The 23,027-nt window shown below is 59.7% G+C and overlaps 2 protein-coding genes across 6 annotated transcripts; both read left to right on the top strand.

The window, feature by feature from the left end:
* Positions 1-2,221: 2,221 nt before the first annotated feature.
* Positions 2,222-13,567, top strand: Ano9 (anoctamin 9). The gene is made up of 22 exons (XM_071617013.1): positions 2,222-2,242; positions 3,519-3,638; positions 3,779-3,924; positions 4,915-4,964; positions 5,060-5,118; positions 5,197-5,270; positions 5,347-5,481; positions 5,560-5,656; positions 5,790-5,850; positions 5,938-6,020; positions 8,240-8,344; positions 8,422-8,580; positions 8,654-8,690; positions 8,777-8,888; positions 10,924-10,981; positions 11,069-11,166; positions 11,264-11,406; positions 11,472-11,624; positions 12,294-12,441; positions 13,078-13,179; positions 13,254-13,347; positions 13,451-13,567. Exons 1-22 carry the CDS (start codon positions 2,222-2,224, stop codon positions 13,565-13,567), a joined length of 2,172 nt encoding a protein of 723 aa, XP_071473114.1.
* A 1,318-nt stretch (positions 13,568-14,885) lies between these two features.
* Sigirr (single Ig and TIR domain containing) lies at positions 14,886-22,825 on the top strand. 5 transcript variants are annotated; one of them, XM_027953570.3, is made up of 10 exons: positions 14,886-14,966; positions 18,953-19,115; positions 19,890-20,088; positions 20,556-20,689; positions 20,779-20,919; positions 21,275-21,418; positions 21,540-21,642; positions 21,711-21,861; positions 22,044-22,230; positions 22,503-22,825. In XM_027953570.3, exons 2-10 carry the CDS (start codon positions 19,109-19,111, stop codon positions 22,664-22,666), a joined length of 1,230 nt encoding a protein of 409 aa, XP_027809371.2. In that variant the 5' UTR covers positions 14,886-14,966; positions 18,953-19,108; the 3' UTR covers positions 22,667-22,825. The 5 variants fall into 5 exon arrangements, with proteins under 5 accessions (XP_027809371.2, XP_027809370.2, XP_027809369.2 ...); XM_027953569.3 differs by having other exon boundaries at positions 18,950-19,115; XM_027953568.3 differs by lacking the exon at positions 14,886-14,966 and adding an exon at positions 17,413-17,622.
* Positions 22,826-23,027: the final 202 nt, after the last annotated feature.

Below are 23,027 nucleotides of genomic sequence, written 5' to 3'. Positions count from 1 at the left end.
CCCAACCACCAACCAACCCACCCCCAACCCCCCTACCCTCCTCCCCTACCCCAACCCCATCCTCCCCTTCCTCCCCTTCCTCCCTTCCTTCCCTTTCCTCCCTTCCTTCCCTTCCTCCCTTCCTCCCCTTCCTCCCCTCCTTCCCTTCCTCCCTTCCTCCCCTTCCTCCCCTTCCTCCCTTCCTCCTCACCCTTCCTCCTTCCCTTCCCCTCCCTCCCTTCCTCCCTTCCTCCCTTCCTTCCCTTCCTCCCTTCCTCCCCTTCCTCCCCTTCCTTCCCTTCCTCCCCTTCCTCCCTTCCTCCCCTTCCTCCCTTCCTCCCTTCCTTCCCTTCCCTCCCATCCCCTTCCTCCCTTCCTCCCATCCCCCTTCCTCCCTTCTCCCCCTTCCTCCCCTTCCTCCCTTCCCCCTTCCTCCTATCCCCCTTCCTCCCTTCCTCCCTTCCTCCTCCCTTCCTTCCTCCCTATCCCCATTCCTCCCCTTCCTCCCTTCCTCCCCTTCCTCCCTTCCCCCTTCCTCCCTATCCCCCTTCCTCCCCTTCCTCCCTTCCTTCCCTTCCTCCCTTCCTCCCTATCCCCATTCCTCCCCTTCCTCCCCTTCCTCCCTTCCTTCCCTTCCTCCCTTCCTTCCCTTCCTCCCTTCCTCCCCTTCTTCCCTTCCTCCCTTCCTCCCCTTCCTCCCTTCCTCCCTTCCCCCTTCCTCCCTTCCTCCCCTTCCTCCCTTCCTTCCCTTCCTCCCTTCCTTCCCTTCCTCCCTTCCTCCCCTTCCTCCCCTTCCTTCCCTTCCTCCCTTCCTTCCCTTCCTCCCTTCCTCCCTTCTTCCCTTCCTCCCCATCCCCTTCCTCCCTTCCTCCCCATCCCCCTTCCTCCCTTTCTCCCCATCCCCCCTTCCTCCCTTCTTCCCTTCCTCCCTTCCTCCCCTCCTCCCCTTCCTCCCTTCCTCCCTTCCTCCCTTCCTCCCCTTCCTCTCTTCCCTCTCTTCCTCCCCATCCCCCCTTCCTCCCTTCCCCCTTCCTCCCCTCCTCCCCTTCCTCCCTTCCTCCCTTCCTCCCTTATCCAAGATAGTTTTAGATTTGCAGTGAACATTGGCTTTCCCCACCCTCTGCCGCTTGTCCTCTTCCTGCTTCCCTGGATGATTGGGTCTCATGGAGACTCACACTGCCCAGCACATCCCACCTTGGATGACCGCTTATGCCAGCTTTGCTCTTGTCCCTTCTGAGTTGCCCAGGATCCCTCACATCTTTGTCTCCTGAGCTCCACTCATGGGGCCCCTCTGTCCCCTTGTGACGATGACCTACCTTGTGCGCCCTGGAGTCCTGCAGGCACCCTCTTGTCTGTGGGCTTTTTGCTGTGAAATGGAGGTAGCTCTTGGGGGGACCTCATCCTCTTCCACATCTGGACAGCCTTGGCCTTCCTTGCCTGGCCAGCCATCTGCCAGTGTCCCTCTGTATGGCGGCCTTCTTGTTTCTCCCTCTTCTGCCATCACAGGCCGGAAGGACCGCTAGTGGGTGTGCTGGAGGGAGGGCCGATGCCAGCACCTCTGTCCTTTAGCAGTGCCTGAACCAGATCCATCCTACAGCCACCATGAGCCCCCTGTCTGTGTCCTTGAGGGAAGATGGCCAGCTGGAGGGTTCAGGGTGCTCAAGTCAGTGTGGGCCTGGCCCCCTCCCTCCCCATGTCCACACCTGCCCCACTCTGTCCCCCAAGTTCCTGCACCCATGTTCACAGCCAGCAGCACTCAGCTGGGTCTGTAGCCAGATCCCTGAGGCCAGGGCAGCTGCCTCCCCGGCCAATCTGCGTCCCCCCGTCGCTAGGCTCCCACCTCTTCCTGGTCCTGGCTGTTGGGGCTCCTGGTGTGTGAATCCCCTGGGTGCACTTCCTGCGGCTTCAGCAGGCGCGCTTAGGCCCCAAGGCTGCTTCTGCACCTCTCCTGGCTGGTTACCTGGTGGAGCCTCACCTGTCACCGCGACCCTGCTGGCTGTGTCCTCGGCCTCATGCAGCCGGAGTCACCTGGCCACTGGCCAACTTGATTCTGGCCTTGCCTCTAGTTCTGGATGTGTGGGGGCTTACCTCCAAGGTGCTGGGGCTCAGAGGCTGCAGGAAGGAGCCAGCAGGGACCCGACCTCCTCCTACCCTCATCTGTCCTTCCCTCTGTCTCCCCCAGGAGGAAGAGAGCCTCCGGATCCTGGTAGGGACAGAAGGGGAGAGCTTCCCCTTGGAGGAAATGGCCACATGTGAGGTGGGAGCTTCTGGACTTGCCAGGCTGGGTCCCACCTGCTCCTCATCGTCCCCGAGTCACACACCTGCCCTGTCCCTGGCCCTCCCTCATGTGTCCCTCACCTGCCCTGTCCCTGGCCCTCCCTCTCTGTGTCCCTCACCTGCCCCATCCTGTCCCTGGCCCCCTCCCTCTCTGTGTCCCTCACCTGCCCCGTCCTGTCCCTGGCCCCCTCCCTCTCTGTGTCCCTCACCTGCCCTGTCCCTGGCCCCCTCCCTCATGTGTCCCTCACCTGCCCTGTCCCTGGCCCCCTCCCTCTCTGTGTCCCTCACCTGCCCTGTCCCTGGCCCCCTCCCTCATGTGTCCCTCACCTGCCCTGTCCCTGGCCCCCTCCCTCTCTGTGTCCCTCACCTGCCCTGTCCCTGGCCCCCTCCCTCTCTGTGTCCCTCACCTGCCCCATCCTGTCCCTGGCCCCCTCCCTCTCTGTGTCCCTCACCTGCCCCGTCCTGTCCCTGGCCCCCTCCCTCTCTGTGTCCCTCACCTGCCCTGTCCCTGGCCCCCTCCCTCATGTGTCCCTCACCTGCCCTGTCCCTGGCCCCCTCCCTCTCTGTGTCCCTCACCTGCCCTGTCCCTGGCCCCTCCCTCTCTGTGTCCCTCACCTGCCCTGTCCCTGGCCCCCTCCCTCATGTGTCCCTCACCTGCCCTGTCCCTGGCCCCCTCCCTCTCTGTGTCCCTCACCTGCCCTGTCCCTGGCCCCCTCCCTCTCTGTGTCCCTCACCTGCCCCATCCTGTCCCTGGCCCCCTCCCTCATGTGTCCCTCACCTGCCCTGTCCCTGGCCCCCTCCCTCTCTGTGTCCCTCACCTGCCCTGTCCCTGGCCCCCTCCCTCATGTGTCCCTCACCTGCCCTGTCCCTGGCCCCCTCCCTCTCTGTGTCCCTCACCTGCCCTGTCCCTGGCCCCCTCCCTCTCTGTGTCCCTCACCTGCCCTGTCCCTGGCCCCCTCCCTCATGTGTCCCTCACCTGCCCTGTCCCTGGCCCCCTCCCTCATGTGTCCCTCACCTGCCCTGTCCCTGGCCCCCTCCCTCATGTGTCCCTCACCTGCCCTGTCCCTGGCCCCCTCCCTCATGTGTCCCTCACCTGCCCTGTCCCTGGCCCCTCCCTCATGTGTCCCTCACCTGCCCTGTCCCTGGCCCCCTCCCTCATGTGTCCCTCACCTGCCCTGTCCCTGGCCCCTCCCTCATGTGTCCCTCACCTGCCCTGTCCCTGGCCCCCTCTGCACTGCCCCAGCCCACGCCTTCTTCCCCAGGCCCCCGAGCAGTGGGACTTTGTGCTCGTGGCTGCTCAGCACACCCAGAAGGAGCAGGAGCAGAGGCAGCGGCTGCATGGGTTCCTGGAGGAGCTCAGGAGGAAGGGCTTCCACGTGAAGGTGGGCTGCTGGCTGGTGGCAGGGATCTCTGGGCCAGAGAGTCCTGGGGATGGGACCAAGGCCTGTGCCCAGGTGCAGGGGACAGGTGGTGAAGGGAGGGCTCCAGGTGAAATGGAGGTCCCTTCTGACTGCTCCCCCAGGAGAGAGAGGGCCAGAAGCAGGTGTTCTTTGGGATCCGAGCCCACAACAGTGTCTTTGAGCTGTACCGCACCCTCCTCATGGAGCCTGACAGTCCTACCCCTGGAGTTCAGCTGGCCAGGCCGACCTCTGTCCCAGACACCACGAGGTGAGGGCCATGCCCAGCACTAGAGCAGAGGACCCCTGTCCACCCCAGTGCCTGGTCCAGGCAGAGCAGAGAGGTCCCCAAGTCTCTGGCCGCCATGCGAGGCAGCCTGGAACCACATGGTCTCAGCACGGGCCACGGCAGGGCAGACCCCACAGTTGTGCCTCAGTTCCATGCCTGTGACAAGGGGAGGTGACAGTCCCACCTCTTGGAGCATTCTGAAAGCACATGTGACCAGCTCCCGGGGATACAGTCAGAGTGGCTATGAAGGGTGGAGAGGCCCAGAGCCCCCCAGCCGCCCCGCACGGTGAGGGCATCATCTCCCACAGACCCTCCTGTCCAGCTCGGGGGCCCTCACCGGATGTGCAGACCCAAAGGCCCAGCAGAAAGGGCCTCCTGTGTCCCCAGGAGCCTGCTATTCCAAGTTCGCTGCTCACCCTCCCTTTCCCTGATCCATCGCTGCTTAGCCCTGACTGGGTCCTAGAGCCCAGCCGGCCTGCTCAGCTGACACCTCTGCATGAGGCTCTTGGAACTTGGTTATGAGGCCCTGGAGGGGCATCTGTGAACACAGAGATGGCCAGTCTCCCCGAGGAGTGAGGGGGATTCAGTGGAGTAGCAGCACCTTGAGGGACTGAGAGGAGGAGCTGGCCTGGGGGCATGCATTCAGGGGCCCTGTCTGTCTCGGGAAGAGTGTGCCTCTGCAGTCAAGTGCCTGGCTGTGTGGCCTTGGGCAAGGCACACAACCTCTCCGAGTTCTGTTTCTGCATAGGCAAAATGGGTCCCAGGGACGTAAAGAGGGTTTCTGCACCTAAGTCACGGGAGGATGTGCAGGGGGGAGTGCAGGGAGCAGGGGGCCCCAGCAGATCCATCCTGGGGGACTTTGGGGAAGGTGGGATGGATCCTAGCCCGTTTGTGGGTTCTTGGCTTGGTCAGCTGGAAGCCTGGGTCCCCTGAGCCTTGTGGAGCTGTCCTGACCCCGATCTTGGGTTTCAGAATCCGAATTGTAAACTTCATCTTGAGCAATATGAAGACGGCAGCTGGCGGTGAGGCGGGTCAGGCAGGTGGTGAGAGGGCGCCCGGGCAGGGGGTCCTTCCTCGCTCTCCTCTGCCCTGACCGGAGGCCCCTGGTGACCCCCAGACACCTTTGAGAATTTGAAGAAGGACGGGATCTTTGAGGCCAGGTTCCCACTGCACAAGGTGAGGGGTGGGCTGGCCCGGGGCCCTGAGGGCAGGACCCCGGGGCTGGAGGTGCTCATGCCACTTGTCTGGGGGCAGGGGGAGGAGGATCTGAAGAACAAATGGGCCCGATGGAGAAACCTGACACGCAGGCAGCCCATCGATGACATCAGGTAAGGCTGCCCAGGAGTCACGGGTGCCCAGCACAGCCACCACACGTCCCCGCATTCTGACACTGCTTGCCTGCAGGAACTACTTCGGGGAGAAGGTGGCTCTGTACTTTGCCTGGCTGGGCTGGTACACCTACATGCTGGTGCCCGCCGCGCTCGTGGGCCTCCTCGTCTTCCTGAGTGGGTTTGCCCTGTTTGATGCCAGCCAGATCAGGTGGGCTGGGTGGGGGCCGTGGCTGGGGCCAGGGTAGGGGCAGGGGGAGCCAGTGCCAGCCCTGTCCCTGTACCCCAGCAAGGAGATCTGCGAGGCCCAGGATATCCTCCTGTGTCCCCTGGGCCACCAGAGCCGCAGCTTCCAGCCGCTCTCCAGCACCTGCACGTTTGCCAAGGTTTGCCACTGTGGGCCACCAGGGCTGCCAGGGGGCACAGAGGTGGGAGCAGACGGTGGGGCCCTGGGGAGCAGGCTCTCCCTTCCCCTGGGACACTGTGGGGGCCAGCCAAGCCCACCAGCCCTCTCCCTAGCTCACCCACCTCTTCGACAACGAGGGCACCGTGCTGTTCGCCATCTTCATGGCTCTGTGGGGTAAGTGGCTGTGGGTGCCCCAGGGACCTGGGACACCAGTCTGTGCTGTCCCCAGGTGACCATGATGCCCTCCTCACCCTGCTGCAGCCACCGTGTTCCTGGAGATCTGGAAGCGGCAACGAGCCCGTGTGGTCTTGCACTGGGACCTGTACGGGTGGGACGAGGACCAGGTGAGGCAGACCTGTGACCAGGGCCTTCTGCCTCAGCGTCCGTGTGGCCCACACCTATGTTCCGTGTCTGAGCTGTATTTATGTCTGAGACCTGTCCCCCCATCTGAGGCTTGTGACCCCAAGTCTGAACCATGACCCATATCTGAGGTGTGTCACCATGTCTGAGGCTTGTCCCAGGTCTGAGGTGTGTCCTCTGAGGTGTGTAACTGTCTGAGGTGTGTCCCACTGAGGTGTGTATCTGGGGTCCTCCTCAGGAGGAGATGATGGGTGCCTGGTGTCGCGTCCCATGAATAAACACGGTCACTCCAGGTGAACTGGGCTGCATGAAATAATCACGCAGAGACAGAGGAGTACCTTTTCTTTGGGCCTTGTGATAGATCTTCTGACCCTAGGGGTCCATGGAAGGAGAGAGAGCCAGGAGCACTGCTGAACCCTTTCATTGGGGAGAAGCCATTCAAATGAGGCAAAGGGTCAGGTTTCCGGGGGTTGAGTCTAGCTTTGTAATGTCTGCTGTCAGCAGGTTGACTGACATCTAGGAAGGCCACACCCATCTCATGTGCTGAGTGGGGATCAAAGGCAGAGCCAGAGAAGGGGACACACAAAGGGAGTTTCCATGGAACATTCTATCCCAAACAGGGCAAAGGGGTAGGATTACAAAGGAACAGGTGAGTGTCGTGATGGGCCAAGGTGCGACTCATGCAGTCAAGGGGGAGAAATAAAGAATGTCCACGCACTTCTGCCCTTTTCAATGCTTTATTCACTCAAATCACTCAATGCAATTTCACTCTATAGGTTTTTTTTTTTTTTTTTTTTTTTTTGTAGATGGACACAACACAATGCCTTTATTTTTATGTGGTGCTGAGGATCGAACCCGGGTCCCACCCTTGCTAGGCGAGCGCTCTACCGCTGAGCCACCATCCCAGCCCACTCTATAGGTTCTTAATCAAGAGAATGACAATTCTTAGTGCTGGGCATGGCAATAGACATAATCAATTCACAGCAAATAATTCTAGATTAATTAATTCACAGCAGACCATTCTAGGTTAATTAATTCTAAGCACTGCAAACACACGTAACCGTGACAGGCTCATGACAGACATTCCCTCTGCACGCTAGGTTCAAGTGCCAGATCTAAAGTCTCAAGCCTTGGGCTCTAAGTCCACAGATGCCTGTGGAGATCAGGTCAGGGACCAAGGCAGGCTTCTCCTGGGATGGAGCTGACGGCTGGCCAAGGAGACGAGGGTCAAGATGTGGCATAGGGTTTGAGAGCCGTGAGGACCACATAGAGGATCAGCAGACGGTGACAGTGACGGGATGTCAGTCCAGGCCCTCACCAGGCTCTCCAGCTGTGGGCATCCGTGTCGGCGGGCTGAGTGTCTGTTCCTTTGCTCTATTATTTATACTAAATTTTGGGGCTTCTGACCCCCTTTCAATCCTCACCAGCTGCCCCGGGATCTCTCAGTGACCTCATTTACCCTGGGGTTAAAGCATCTGGCCTGGTGGTCCCCACCCTGATCTGTTCGCCTTCCCCTCCTATCAGGCGAGATCAGCCTGCCAGATGCTTCACTGAGTGTTTATCAGGGAGGGGGAAGTGACTTGTCTGTGCCTGAGGCCACACTGGAGGTGTGCCTGGTGAGGCTGAAGGTATTAAACCAGAGTTTTAGAAATGGAGTTGCTTTGGCTCAGGCCTCAGGCCATCCTCACAGTGAGTGTAGCTCAACCCCTGCGGGTGGCGCCTCTACTTGGAGCCATGCCTTGCTGTCCAAGCTGGGGTCAGTGCCCCGGGACATCAGAACTTGAAGGTCTGCATCCAGGGCAGCTCCCAACAGCCTGGGGCATGTCCCATGTCTGAAGCCTGTTCCCTCGCTAAGGTGTGTGCTATGTCTGAGGCATGTCCCCTTGAGCTGTGTATCTGGGGTCCTCTTCAGGAGGAGATGACCAATGCCTGGGGCATGTCCCATGTCTGAAGCCTGTTCCCTGACTGAGGTGTGTCCTCTCTCTGGGGCGTTCCCATATCTGAGGGAATGTCCATGTCTGAGGCATGTGTCATATCTGAGGTGTGTTCCCTGTGTGAGGCGGGTCCCATCTGGAGCATGTCCCCTGTCTGAGGTCCCCTGTTTGGAGCATGTCCCAGGTCTGAAGTGTGTCCCGTATCTGAAACGTGCCTTGTGTCTGGGCCGTGTCCTGTGTCTGAGGCGTGTATCTGGGGTCCTCTGCAGGAGGAGATGGCGCTCCAGCTCATTAACTGCCCCCACTACCAGCTCCGGCCGCACCAGCACTCTTACCTGCGCAGCACCGTTATCCTGGTCCTGTCTGTGTTGATGGTACTCCCGGGAGCCCTGTGGGGTGGAGACCGTGGCTCCTCTGAGTGCCTGCCCACCCACCCTGGTGCCCTCTGCAGATCTGCCTCATGATTGGCATGGCCCATTTGCTGGTGGTCTACCGTGTGCTGGCCGCTGCCCTCCTCGGCACGCTGCCCTTCTTGGAGTACCAGGTGACCACGGCTGTGGTGGTGACAGGGGCCCTGGTGCACTACCTGATCATCGTCGTCATGACCAAGGTCGGGGACGGGCAGGGGGTGGTGGTGGTGGTGGGAGGCCACAGGCAGGCCCTCAGGCACCCTCCTCCTGCAGGTCAACAAGGCTGTGGCCCTGAAGCTCTGTGAGTTTGGTGAGTGGAGGCCCTGCCGTCTGGGTTGGAGGAGGGCGTGGGCGGGAGCCGCGCTCGGCAGGACCCCAGGCAGGCTCTTGTTGCAGAGCAGCCCCGGACCTTCTTGGAGCGGGAGAGAAAGTTCACCATCAGGTTCTTCATCCTGCAGTTCTTCGCCCACTTTTCCTCCCTCGTCTACATCGCCTTCATCCTGGGCAGGTGTGCTCCCTGACGCTCCTCCTCACTCCTCCTCGTGGAGACCCAGAGAGTGACCCACCCCCTGCCCCCACTGAGGTCCTCCACCCAGGCATCCAGGGCCCTCCGCAGGGGCCGAGCCTCAGACACAGGCCTGGGCGGCCTCCTGGGCCCCTGGCTTACGATGAGCCTTTCTCTTTGTAAACTCGCCGTCTGCTTCCCATCTGGGTCGTGCTCGCTCAGCTCTTGTGAGGAGTGCGCTCACTGCCAGTTCATGGCACACCTGTGGTGACCCACAGGGGCCAGGGCCTCCTCCCGGCCCGTCCGGCCTGGGAGACTTCCTCCCTCTGTCTTTTTGACTCTCGCTCTCTCTCTCTTTTTTTTTTTTTTAACTTTAACGATCATCCCCAAGAGCTCTTTTTTGTTTTCTCTCCTTTGTGGTGCCGCACCTCAGCCCTAGACAGTACTTTCTTGAAGGTGTCAATTGGTCTCTTTTTTTTTTCCCTTTTTTATTTTTTTTTAGTGTTCGGCGGACACCACATCTTTGTTTGTATGTGGTGCTGAGGATGGAACCCGGGCCGCCGGCACGCCAGGCGAGCGCACTACCGCTTGAGCCACATCCCCAGCCCCTCAATTGGTTTCTTTCCCCCTTAAATTCTCATCGACTTTGATCTCTTGCTTCCCAAGGATCCATTTCCCGTCTGTGACCCTCTTGAGCCTGAACTCCTGCTGAGGAACACGGACTGGGCTGGTTTTCCAGGCAGATGGTGGCGCTCCACATGCAGCTCCGCCATCCACACTTGCACATCTGAGCCCGTGCTTCAAGTGTGGCTCGTCGGATGCCCAGGGCACCCTGAGACCCTGGTCTTTTTTTTTTTTCAATATTTATTTTTTTAGGTGTAGGTGGACACAACACAATGCCTTTATTTTCATGTGGTGCTGAGGATCGAACCCGGGTCCCGCCTGTGCTAGGCGAGCGCTCTACCGTGAGCCATGATCCCAGCCCAAGACCCTGGTCTCATGGTGTCAGTGCTCTCTGATCAGAGGCCCCTGTGGTCCCAGCAGCTAACCCAGGAGAATCTCCTGCAAGGCCATCTGCCACAACAGGTTGGGTAGCACAGCCACAGGCTGTCTTTGAGCATGCCACACATGAGTCCTCAGCCTCCCTGTCGAAGAACAAGGCTCCTCTGCGTTCCTTTGTGTTCCCTAGGACAGTCTCTATCCTCTTCATGTAGGTCCACAGACTTCTTTCTTTTTTTTTAGAGAGAGAGAGAGAGAGAGAGACAGAATTTTTTTTTAATATTTATTTTTTAGTTTTCGGTGGACACAACACCTTTGTTTGTATGTGGTGCTGAGGATGGAACCCGGGCCGCACGCAGGCCAGGCGAGCGCGCTACCGCTGGAGCCACATCCCAGCCCTCCACAGATTTCTTGTGAATTTCATTCTGGTGTGGGTAACTGAGCTTTTCTCCAGCCCCATTTTCCAGGCTTGTGCTGCGTAGAGCAAAGCCCAGGCAGCCTGACACCGTGTGTCTTCTTTCTGGGTGACTCTCAGTTGATTTGACACTTAGTCTTTCAATGGTTTATTTTGATTTTCCAGGCATATGATCATATTTTCTAAAACAGTGATTTTTTTCTTTTCACATTTATACTATTTGCACTTTGTGTTTTCTTGCCCATTTGCAAGTAGCTCCAGCATGATCTCAAGTCATCGCTCCTGCGAACTATAATGGGGATCCTTCCCAAGTTCAACATCAGCCCTGAGCCCCTTTGGTTTAAGATAGCTTGCATTTGCTGTAGTGTTGAGGAAAAGCAGATGATTTTGAACAACATGAGACAGCATGCGGTTTGCACGGGGAGAAACTGAGGCCGGGTCCAGCAGACCTCGCCTGGAATGCATGTCCTGCTCTGTAGAAGCTGGGCAGGCCCGCAGGCCCGGGTGTCTGTCACTGCTGGGCCCGCTTCTCTCCTGTCTCTCCACACCTATGGTGACCATGGCCCACCCTGTCAGAGGCAGGGTGCTGCCCCCATGCCCACCTAGGATCACTCTTCTCCCTAGGATCAATGGTCACCCTGGGAAGTCCACGCGCCTGGCTGGTCTGTGGAAGCTGGAGGAGGTCTGTCTGCCCTGAGCCCTGTCACTCTGTCCCTGTGCCCTTCCTCCCCTGTACTCGGCCCTCCCTGACCTGGTGCCTGCCCCACAGTGCCATCTCAGCGGCTGCATGATGGACCTGTTTGTGCAGATGGCTATCATCATGGGTCTGAAGCAAACACTGAGCAACTGCATGGAGTACCTGCGCCCGTGAGGACCAGCCCGCCCTGCCTCCTGGAGCACCCGTCCCTGATGCTCTAGGCCCCCAGGGCTACCCATCTACCCCACACACTCTCCCCGCTCACAGGTGGCTGGCCCACAAGTTCCGTTTGATGACAGCCTGCACCCGCAGCCATCAGCCCTGTGATCCCCAGCTCCAGGACTGGCAGCGCAACTACCTACTGAACCCTGTCACCACCTTTAGCCTGTTTGACGAGTTCATGGAGATGAGTATGTGGCGGCAGGTGGGGCGGGCAGGTGCTGCCGGCCACGCAGGTGACCCCTCTGCCCTGCAGTGATCCAGTACGGCTTCACCACCATCTTTGTGGCCGCCTTCCCCCTGGCTCCGCTGCTGGCGCTCTTCAGCAACCTCGTGGAGATCCGCCTGGATGCAGTCAAGATGGTGTGGCTGCAGCGGCGCCTGGTGCCACGCAAAGCCAAGGACATCGGTCAGGACGTGATGGCGTGGGCAGCTTCATGGGCTCTCTGTTGACCCACACCAGGCCACCTTGAAACAATCTCACAGTGGCCCCCAGCCCTTCTTAGGGTCTGCCCAGGAAGGGTTGAGCCCGGTGGGCTCAGGAAAAGGCAGGGAGGGTGCGCCTTGCAGCCCTTCCCTGGAGCCCGGCATCTGGCTGCAGGCTTGCAGCATGCTGGGGAGTCCAGGCAGAAGAGCTGGCTTCTGAGGGCCTGGCAGGGAGAGGGGTTAGTCATCCAGCCTGGCCACACTGAGATGGACAGTGTCAGCGGGGCTGGGGGACTGGAAGTGGGGAGAGGGTGGGAACCCCAGCCTTGGGCTCAGGGGTGGGGGTCCTGCCCAGGAGGGGATGGACGCAGGGCTGGAGCAGTCTGGGGGTGGCTGAGGGACTTAGGAGGAAGATGGAGAGGGACACTGGAGTTCCTCCCATCTGTCAGGTGGGGTGCAGGAAGTAGAGCAAGGCTGCACTCTTAGCTGGGGTTTCCTAGTGAACATCTTGGCCCCCATGACTGCAGTGGGGTACCCTGGGCAGAGCCGTAACAAGGCCCCGTGGCACTCAGGCCCCCAGCCTTTGGTGGGAGGGGTGCCGAAAGAATGGGGCTTAGGAGCCAGACCCCATCACCCTCTTACTCTGGCTCAGGGACCTGGCTGCAGGTGCTGGAGACCATCGGTGTTCTGGCGGTCATTGCCAACGGGATGGTCATTGCCTTCACGTCTGAGTTCATCCCCCGAGTCGTCTACAAGTACCGCTATGGCCCGTGTCGACAGGGGAATCAGTCTGCAGAAGAGTAAGGCCTCAAACCATCTAGACACCCCTGAGATAATGGCCCTGTTACTGCTAAGCCCCAGGGGAGCCTGGGCCCTCTCTCCTGGGAATGGCTGGATGCTGTCAATGTGACCTAGGGCTTTGGTGAGGCTGAGACACGGGGGATATGTACTGCCTTTATGCAGCAGCCTACAAACCCTGGCTGGAGGCCAGAAATAACTGACTGGACCTGACAGGGGGTCGGTCCGGGCCCTAGACGTTTTCTGAGCAGGCACTCTCAGAATGACCCCCTCCCAAAGGTGGGCCTCCTGTGTCCTGCTTCCAGCATAGGAGGGCAGAGCTCAGCCACCTCCAGTTCCTTTGACCCTCAAGAGGCCCGTGTGCCTGCAGACTGGTCTCCTGGGACAGGCTCTGGAATGCTGTGTCCAGGCCCCGGCAGAGAAGGCAGCTGGTAGCATTCCTGAGGCCCCTCCACCATCCCTAGACTCCCAGGCGCAGCCATGTTCTAGACCAGTGCCCCACCCCCACACACAGGGAGGTGGAAGAGGCTAGTGGTGTGCCCCCACCAGATACAGGGCAGCTCCTGGGAGCAACCCTGGGGAATGAGAGGCCACCCTGGCTCCACCCTGGACCCACGTTTCTCTCCTCTCCTCCCCAGCTGCCTCAAGGGTTACGTTAACCACAGCCTGTCCGTCTTCTACACCAAGGACTTCCAGGACCCTGTTGAGACAGAGGGCTTTGAAAATGTGACCGAGTGCAGGTTTGGAGCTCCCCACCACCCATGAATTCCCTCGGAACTCCTGACTCCTGGCTGCAGACACCTCCCTCCCCCAGGTACCGGGATTACCGCAACGCACAGGACTACAACTTCTCAGAGCAGTTCTGGTTCCTCCTGGCCATCCGCCTCGCCTTCGTCATCCTCTTTGAGGTAGGGAGACCTGGGCGAAGGCCCTCTTCCCAACCCCCAACCCTCCAGACCCTGTGCAGCCCGTGACCCCGCTGGCTCTGTGTGTTCCTATCCCTGCCCCCAGCATGTGGCCTTGTGCATCAAGCTTATTGCCGCGTGGTATGTGCCTGATGTTCCCCAGTCGGTGAAGAACAAGGTTCTGGAGGAGAAGTATCGGATATTGCGGGATAAGATGGGGTAGGCAGGCGGAAGCTGGCTGGGTGGGGGCAGGTCCAGACCTGGGGAGAGCCTCTGGCCTCTGGTCCCCACCAACCCCACCCTACCTCCAGCTCCAGCTCCAAGAGCACAGATGTGTAGGCGACCTGGAGCAGGTGGAGAGGTGCTGGTGCCAGAGACCTGATCCTGCAGCTGTCACTGTCTCCACGTCCTGGCCCTGCCCGTGGCTGTGTGTGTGTGCGAGTGTGTGTGGGGCTTGTAAGAAGCTGTGTATACGTGGAGTCCTAGGAGATCTGTGATAGGTGGGTGGTCTTAGGGGTCCATGTTCACTATGTATACGTGGCTATATGAGGGTCCTGGGAGGCCCTCGAGTATGTCGGGGTCACAGGCGTTCCATGTGTGTTTGGGTCATCTCTGAACCATACACGTGTGTCTGTGGGGCCTGCTCCATCTCTGTTAGGGCTCATGCTTGGGACCACCCTGACCTGAATCCTGGGTGATCCTGGCACCCACAGAATTGGGAGGACTTCGTATGCAGTTCCAATGCATGAAAATTGGCCCAAGTTTCCTGGGCTTCCTTCTGATATCTGGGCCCCAGATCCTGCTTTGCCCCATTCTGGAGGATGGGGAGCCCCAAGTCCACTGTTCTGGCTCCCCACTGGATGGGACTGGTTCCCCTCAGCCAGTAGAACTTTCTATAATAAAATTAAACATCACAGTGTTCATTTATGAGTTGTTGATTGAAATTAAACATGACAGTGTTGATTTCAGGTTTCTGGTGGGTTATGTCTGCCCTGGGCTATATGCAATTCAGAAGCCCAGAGTGTGGAAGATCAGGTATTCAGTAGCCTCAGGTGGTCTGGCCTTCCTCTGGTTTGAAAATGTGACCGAGTGCAGGTCTGGAGCTCGGCCTAGCAGCATGAGGCACTGGGTTCCATCCTCAGCACCACATAAAAACAAAATAAAGATATTGTGTCCACCTACAACTAAAAAATAAATATTATAAAAAAAGACATCAGGGCCAATTACAGGTGGGATGAGGGTCAAGACAGGCTTCCTGGAGGAAAGGCAAGTGTGGGAGTAGTAGGGAAAGGCCACAAAGTCACCTTGGGACATCAGAATCTCCGAGGATTCCCTCGGGCTCTGAGCTTCTCTGCGGGTGGGTTGGGCCGGTTTGGCTCCTGTTTCTGTGCCTGGGTCGCGCGGCTCTGGGCTCCTGGCTGGGCCCAGGACAGTCTCCAGCGCCTGCCTCAGGGGTAAAGCAGGACACTTGGGTCCGCCCTCTCCTGGCCGCGGGGCGGGGCTGCACCTGCCGCCACCGCCAGGGCGGTCGCTGCTGAGCACCTGGGCCAGGTGAGCTGCCCCGCCCCCGCGCGAGCCCCAGGTCTGGCAGCAGGCGAGTGGCACGACTCAGGCCCGCGGAGGTGAGTGGAAGTCGCCGTCCTCTGGAGTCGTTCCAGGCCTGGAGCTGGGGGCTCCGGGCGCTCCTGGCTCGGAAGAACCTCGGGCGGCGGCGGGCGCGGCCCCGCAGGAAGCGGCTGGGAGCCAGGCGGGCTTCCCGCGTCGCCCGGAAGCCAGAGCGCGCCCGCGTCCCGGCCCCTCAAGGCCGTGCGGGCGGGGGGCTGCCTTTTCCCGCTCTGCCGGACGTGGTCAGTGGCTTCCTCGGGACCCTCAGTGCAAGAGCGCCGAGTGGGGCCAGGAGCCGAGGACCCCACACCCGCCGCCAGCCCGGATCCCAAACCTGGGGTCTCCTCAGGCCCCGGGGCGGACGGGTAAACTGGCTGCGGCCGGGGTTCGCGGGGGTCCCTGGCGGAGTGTCCGCCACCGGCGCTCTGCGGCCCTCGGGGCGCTCCCAGACTCGCCGTCGGCACGCCCCCGCCCTCAGCGCGTCCCCGAACCACCTGCTAACCGCACCTTGGAGGGCAGCTGTACCACGGCCGGCACCCCTCCGGAAGGCCGAGCGCGCCACACGGAGGCGTGGTCTGGGAGAGCGGAGTGTCCTTTTACCCGAGTTCCTTCACCTGCTTTTACCCCGTACCCGCCTATACACGGGTCCCTTCCTTCAGGAAAGACGTCTGGGATCTCTGTACGACGTAGTAGCAGAGGGGCCGCGCGTGGGAGATGAGCAGGAGACGCTCCTAGACTGGGGTGCTGAGCAGCAAGCCAGACGGGGCGGGCCGGGGAGCCGTCCGTGGCCCGCGGGGCCAGGCCATCTCAGGCTGGGAGCTGCAGCCCAGGGCGCACAGCGCTCAGCCAAGAAGCAGAGCGGCCAGAGCTCAAGCACAGAGCCCCGAGCTCCGCGCACTGCAGGGTGAGGGGCTAGGCTTGCATTTCGATTCCGGGGACCTGGAGCACCTCGGAAAGGCTGTAGGGGTGAGCAGGAGATATGGTTGACTTGGAGGTGCGTGGTGGGGGCGTGGTGGACCTTAGCAGAGGGAGGAAGGAAAGGGGCATCCATTCACAAAGGTGGCAGGTGGCTCTGAGAGATAGGGACACACAGAGATGCACACACAGAGTCTCAGAAAGTTTGACAAGGGCTTCTAGAGGTGGTGAGGCTGGCTGGGGCATAGGCTTCAGTGCTGGAGGGCCTCCCTCTTTGCTTCTGGCCAGAGTGCTTCTCAATGTCCTTGTGCCTGGGTCCTGACTTGCAATGTGAGGAGCACAACACTGCCTCCGTGAAGAGTCGACCAGTTATCATGGCCCATCAGGCACCTGCAAATACTAAGTCAGAAGCACTGAGGAGCTGGGTGTGGTGGCGCACGCCTGTGATCCCATAGCTCTCCTGTGATCCCAGTGGCTGGGGAGTCTGAGGCAGGAAGATGGCAACTTCAAAGCCAGCCTCAGAAACTGAGAGAGGCCCTAAGCAACTTAGTGAGAACCTGTCTCAAAATGAAAAATAAAAAGGACTGGGGATGTGGCTCAGTGGTTAAGTTTCCTGGATTTTTTTATCCCTGGTATTAAAAAAAAAAAAAAAAAAAAGGCACTGAGGAAATCAAGGCTGGAGGGGCACATATGTTCCCTCCAGCTCTTCCAGCCCAGAGCCTAAGATGCGCTGTCACCTGAGTCACCTGAGGGTCTTGTGTACCAGGTCACCTGGGTTTGGGTAGGCCTGGGTATAAGAAAACCTGCCGCTATAATGAGGACACTGCCCTGCTGGGCCCAGTTGGGGACTGAAAGGGAGTCCTCCAGGATGAGGCCCTCCCCCTCTGCAGGTGATGGCAGGGCCAGGTGTTGGAGGAGACCCCTTCCTGGTCCATGGCAGTGCCAACTACCTGTCACTGGCCCCAAAGCCCAGGATTGTTTGGGAGAGTCAATGGTGCAGCAGGAGACAGCAGTGGCCTCCACCTACACTCAGAGCCTGTGGCCTCCTGTTTCTGCCTCCTTACCTGGAAAACTGGGAGTGCTCCTTGACCCGGCCTGCAGCTAAGGTCCCGAAGATGCCATGACCCTCTGCTATGCCTGGGAGGTGGTCAGAGAGAGGATCAGAGAGCCCATTCTAGGCCTCATTATTGGCCCAGAGTTTCTGAAGGATCCCTCACCCAGGCACATCAGAGGTCACAGGTGCCTAGGTATGCTCACTTTTGCAGGGAGCAAGAGACATCTCCTCTGCTCCTGAATGTGGCCCTCCTGCCCCACTGTCTCTCCTGAGGTTCTGGATAGGAATCTCCTTGTCAAGATCCCGAACCTCTGCTCCTGTGAGCACTCCACATCCACTCTGCATAGGGCCTCTGTGCAGTGCCTGGGGGGCTGGGACAGGCCCCAAAGGAAGGGGCTGTCTGACTCAGAGTTACAGGAAGAACGAGGCAGGCGGGGCAAGAGCCACCAATTGCCCGCCCCCGGGAAGGGGTGGGTGCCTGGGTGGGGTTTAGGGTTAGGAGAGGATGTGACTGCAAGGCCAGGAAACTACTAGGAAAGTTCTGATTAAAATACATCAACAAAAGCCAGGTCCTCACTGAGCTTGGTGATGCATCTGCAGTACTGTGGCCGCTCCCTGGGACCTGGCTGAGGTGGAGTGTGCTCCTAGAGCAAAGCAATGACCTCAGTGACCAGCTACCCCTGGGAGGAAAGAGCTGGAACCAGGTGACTGCCCTCGCTGCTGCTCTAAGTGAGCCTGTGGCTTTAGGGCCTATTGTTGGAGCTGGGCCTGGCTGAGGGAGGCCCGTAGTGCTTGGGGTGCATATACGTGGGTGTGTGTGTGTGTGTGTGTTGGGGGGGTGGGCGCAGCAGGAGGTGCCATGTGTGCTGTGGGGTGCTCTTGGTCCTGAGTTCGTGGGAGCGTCACAAGCGTGTGCCCTGGAGGTGTGGGAGGTGCGTGCACCTAAGCCCTGTGCAATAGTGGGAGGGGTGTGTGGTAGGAAGCATACTGTGTAGAGGATGCATGTGTGCATGCCAGCCAAGGTGAGCTCAGTGTAGGTGTGTGGGGGCCAGAGAGGTGTGGGGGTGCTGGGGAAGAGGTGTGGGGAGGCCACCTGCTGCCTCGCTGTGTCATATCCTGGTGGTTTGGCCTTGACTTCTAGGAGGGTCTGAGGCTGCCTTTGCAGGGATTCAAGGTCTTCTGAGCTTGGGGAGGTCTAGAGGCCACTAAAGGAGATGTCCTGGGACCTGCTGGGCTGAAGGCACAATCTCTGACATCAGGGCACAACCTGACGAGTCTTCCACAGACCCTCAGTGGTCAGTTCTTTTGCTTCAAGGACTTCCCTAGGACTGACCTCCACTCCCAAGTTCTTATGGAAAGACCCCTGGTCAGACTGATAGGAATGTGCTCATGCTGTAGAGCCTTTTTTTTTTGGTACGGAGGATTGAACTCAGGGGCACTCAGTCACTGAGCCACCACCCCAGCCCTTTTTTGTATTTTATTTAGAGACAGGGTCTCACTGAGTTGCTTAGTGCCTTACTTTTGCCGAGGCTGTTTTTGGACTTGCAGTCCTCCTGCCTCAGCCAGGTACGTGGAGGCCTGTAAAGCCCAGGAATACCCAGTGTGGGGTGGTAGATGAGGACTGGTGGGAGACTACACTACTGAGCTGGGATTACAGGCGTGTGCCACCATGGCCGGTCTGCAGAGCCTTTTGAGTCATGAGGTGTGTGGGCTGCTGTGGACTGTGAACAGTCCAGGACTCTGTATGGGAGATCATGCTGGGAGCTAGGAGAAGGGGTGCCCAGGAGGCCCCTCCATATCTCTATGCAAGTTTGATCCTGCTGAGCCTCCACAGGTGTGATGTGTCCCCTCCCTGCCCGCTGTGTCCTGTGAAGCAGTGCCTACTCTGGCCATGCTGCTGTCTGGGAGATCCCCTGGCACCTATGAGGCTGACCCTGGTGGCAAGGCAGCTGCCTGGTACAGGGCCAGTGAGCCTGTGGCTAACGGTTAACTCATCTCATTCCTGTTTAATTTGTTCCCTGGGGATGGCAGCAGCTTCTGACCTGTCCAGGAACTCTCTCCAACTGGTCACAAGAACAGAGAGGGGTCCTGCTTAGCCATCAGTGGACCAGTCTGCTTGGTTAAGGATCCCTGTGGAGCCAGGGGTAACACCAGTGTCCAGCCTACCCTGACGAGGCCCAGGCCAGAGCCATGGCAGGTAGGTGGGTCACAGAGGGACAGGCATTGAGTCTTGACTCCCGCTTCCTGTCCTCAGGCTGGCTCCAGGCCATGCCCTTCGCTCTCTACTGGGATGCACACCCGGGGTACAAAGGCCTCTGCTCTTCCATGCCCCAGCCCTTGCCACTGAGCCCAGGACAGGTAGTGAGGTTGAGCCTGAAGTCCTCACTGTCCCAAGGCCACAGACCAGGTGCATGGGGGCTAAGAGATGGAATTCCACTGGGAAATGCATGGATATCCAGTGTGGGATGGTAGATGAGGACTGGTGGGAGACTACACTACTGAGCTGATGGAGTCTACTCCTCTGACCTCCTGCCAGGGCTCATTACCCTGATTCAAAGACCAGAGGGTCAAGGCCTTTAGGGAGGCAGGCAGGTTCCCAGCCCTTTCCACTGGTGTCCACATTTCCTGCCTCCTCCAGCAGGGGCAGGCCAGGTGAGGGGTGCAGGGACCCTCTTCTAGGATGGGAAATGGGGCTGGACTCATGTCCTGTATGGACAAGCAGCCAGATGGATCCTGTGTCACTTCCCTCCCTTCTAATGTCCCCTCCAAGCACAGGGTGGTCACATCTAGGACAGGCAGAACACAGACTGGCCACTATTGGGGGAAGAGTGTCAAATGCTAGGTCCTGTCCCCATGGGATTCATGGATGATTGTAGCAGGAACACAGAGCACACCCCTCATCTGCTGCCTTGTCTTCCTAGACCACAGACCACCTGTGGATGAACTGACCCACTGTGTCCTCTCTCTACAGGAGTCTGTGACAGGGCCCCTGACTTCCTCTCCCCCTCTGAAGACCAGCTCCTGGGGCCTTCCCTGGGTAGTACAGTCACACTGAACTGCACAGCTTGGGTGGTCCCTGGGCCTTCTTGCCCACAGCCTTCAGTCCAGTGGCTAAAAGATGGGCTTCCACTGGGCAATGGAAGTGACTACGTCCTCCATGAGGATTTCTGGTAAGAGACTGGGGTGTCCAGGGTCAAAGCAACCACACCCTTGTCTGTAACCACCTGGATATGGGCTGAATACTGACTGGCCAGTCTGACATGGGCAGAGTGCCCCTGTGGATACAGATGAAGGTCAGTGACCACAGGGACAGATCTTGGCATTTTCATGACCCTGTAGACATTCATCTTATAGACGGCCCAGGGCTGTGTGTGCCATCAGAATCCTAGGACTTGAGTGAGGTATTGACCATCCAGTCAAATCTGAGCTCAGAGGAGCCCCCTGGATCCAGACTCAGTTTTAAGGTAACTGTCTCAGAACAGACGCTTCTAGGTTCTGGCCATTTCTCTTAGCTTATGGCTCAAGAACTACCCAGGAAGCCCAAATCTGCAGCTTCCTGGATGAGTCCCAGACAGAAGGATCCCTGGGACATCCAGTGATGCTTTCAGGCCCCAAGAGTTTAGCTTGGTTTTCCCAGGGTCAAGGCGAACTTCTCAGAGATGCTCATATCCAGTATTCTGGGGGTCAACTTGACCAGCGATGAGGACTATGGGGCCTACACCTGCTCTGTCCAGAATGTCAGCTCCTCTTCCTTCATTCTCCAGAGAGTTGGTGAGGAGGGCATATGGGGACATAAGATAGGGGGTACCTAGGGACCTTGAGTCTGGAGGGGCAGCCATTCAGGTCCACACTGTCTACAGGCCCCGCAGGCCACGTAGCTGCGGTACTGGCCTCCCTCCTAGTCCTGCTGGCTCTGCTGTTGGCTGTGCTGCTCTACGTTAAGTGTCGCCTCAATGTGCTACTTTGGTACCAAGACACATACGGGGAGGTGGAGGTGAACGGTGAGTTCAGGGAGGTGGATGTGCTGGGTTCCGCTGGGACAAGAAAGGAAGCAGTGTCCCCCTCAGTCCTGAAGAGGCAGGGCCAGGCTCAGCCCTGGGTAGAGGGAGTTCTTCCTTGCAGGTAGGGGCAGGAAGGCTGTAGTCCCTGAGGGTCTGGGGTGCGCAAGCCGGAAGGGGGGTGTGACTCCGTGTGGCCCGGGAGAGCAGACACAGCGCTTGGGTGGAAAGCAGGGGAAAAAGTCCAGGACCTGGTGTATAAGTTGGGAGAGGTGCCTGGCCTGGGGACTCTGAGGCATGGGGAGAGGGCGACACAAGGTCTTGGAAGTGGCTGCGGCTGACTGGCCCCTGTCCACAGACGGGAAGCTCTACGACGCCTACGTCTCCTACAGCGACTGTCCCGAGGACCGCAAGTTTGTGAACTTCATCCTGAAGCCACAGCTGGAGCGTCGTCGCGGCTACAAGCTCTTCCTGGATGACCGCGACCTCCTGCCTCACGCGGGTAGCGCCCCGCCCTCTCCGCCGGCCCCGCCCCCACAGAGCCCCGCCCTCACCTCTGGCCCCGCCCCCGTGTTGCGAGGGCCCCTCCCCTCACTCGCGCTCCCTCCCGCGCCGGTTCGCAGAGCCCTCGGCGGACCTCCTGGTGAACCTGAGCCGCTGCCGCCGCCTCATCGTGGTTCTCTCGGACGCCTTCCTGGGCCGGGCCTGGTGCAGCCACAGCTTCCGGTGCGTCCCGCGCGGGATGGGGGGGGCCCCCCCGCGCCGCACCGCGCCTGACGGTCCCACTCCCGCAGGGAGGGCCTGTGCAGACTGCTGGAGCTCACGCGCAGACCCATCTTCGTCACCTTCGAGGGCCAGAGGCGCGACCCCACGCACCCCGCGCTGCACCTGCTGCGCCAGCACCGCCACCTGGTGACCCTGCTGCTCTGGAGGCCTGGCTCTGTGGTGCGCGCTGGTGGGCAGGAGGTGTGGGCAGCGCAGGGTGGGGTTTTGATGGTACACTGCCAGACCTGGGGACCTCTGGGTCAGCACTGGCACTGTTCTTTGGGACCAGGGTGGCCAGGGCTTCGGATTTGCATGCACATATTCACGCTGACACCCCCCCCACACACACACTTGGCCCCCAGACACCTTCCTCCGACTTTTGGAAAGAGCTACAGCTTGCGCTGCCGCGGAAGGTGCAGTACAGGCCAGTGGAGGGAGACCCTCAGACGCGGCTACAGGAGGACAAGGACCCCATGCTGATCGTGCGAGGCCCTGTGGAGGGCGGGGCCCTGGAGCCTGAGCTGGACCCTGACCCTGAGGGAGACCTGGGTATGCCCATCCGTCCCCATCCCTGACCTGAGGCACCCAGCCTGGGGTGAAGGGGTGGAGGACTTCCCCCCATGGAAAGCCCCTGCAGCCCATGAGGTTTGATTCCCCCACCCCAGCCCCAGAAGTTTCTCACTGCCTCTCCCGGAAGTTGCTGTGGCCCAAGGCCTCCCTGGGCCTCTGGTGCCACCATGGCTGGGGGTAAGCAGGTGTGAACCCCAGGCAGTGGGGCAGGCTGTAGACAGCCCAGCCTCATGCCTTGTGGTCCCTGGCAGGTGTACAAGGACCTGTCTTTGGGGAGCCACCAGCTCCACTGCGTACAGGTGGTGTCTCACTGGGAGAGGGCCACGGCAATGAGGTGGATGTCTCGGACCTCGGCTCCCGAAACTATAGTGCTCGCACAGACTTCTACTGCCTGGTGTCTGAGGACGATGTGTAGCCCTGGCCCCAGCCTGGAGCACAGGACCACAGGGGACAGCTGTGGGGGCGGGCGCTGGCAGGTTTCTGCTAGGCAGGACCACAACCCCAGCCTGTAGCCCTGGGCCGCTCAGGGAAGGAATGCCAGAAAATAAAGTCCTTTGGCTTTTGCCTAGGCCTTGTTGGCCTCCTCTGGCTGGTGTCTTCTTCAAGCCCTCCACCCTACCTCTGGTCCTCCCCAGAACCCTGTCTCCAGCCTGGCCATCCATTCTCTCCCTCTTTCCCATCCTGAGCTAGCTCAGTAGCCCCAAGCTCCCTGCCTGATCCCTGGCTGGAGGTGTGCCTGTCCCAACCCTCCTGATCTGGACAGATTCTGGAGGGGA

This window comes from Marmota flaviventris, chromosome 9 (genome assembly GCF_047511675.1).
Source record: "Marmota flaviventris isolate mMarFla1 chromosome 9, mMarFla1.hap1, whole genome shotgun sequence".
Lineage (NCBI taxonomy): Eukaryota > Metazoa > Chordata > Mammalia > Rodentia > Sciuridae > Marmota > Marmota flaviventris.
This window is presented reverse-complemented; position numbering and strand designations above follow the sequence as displayed.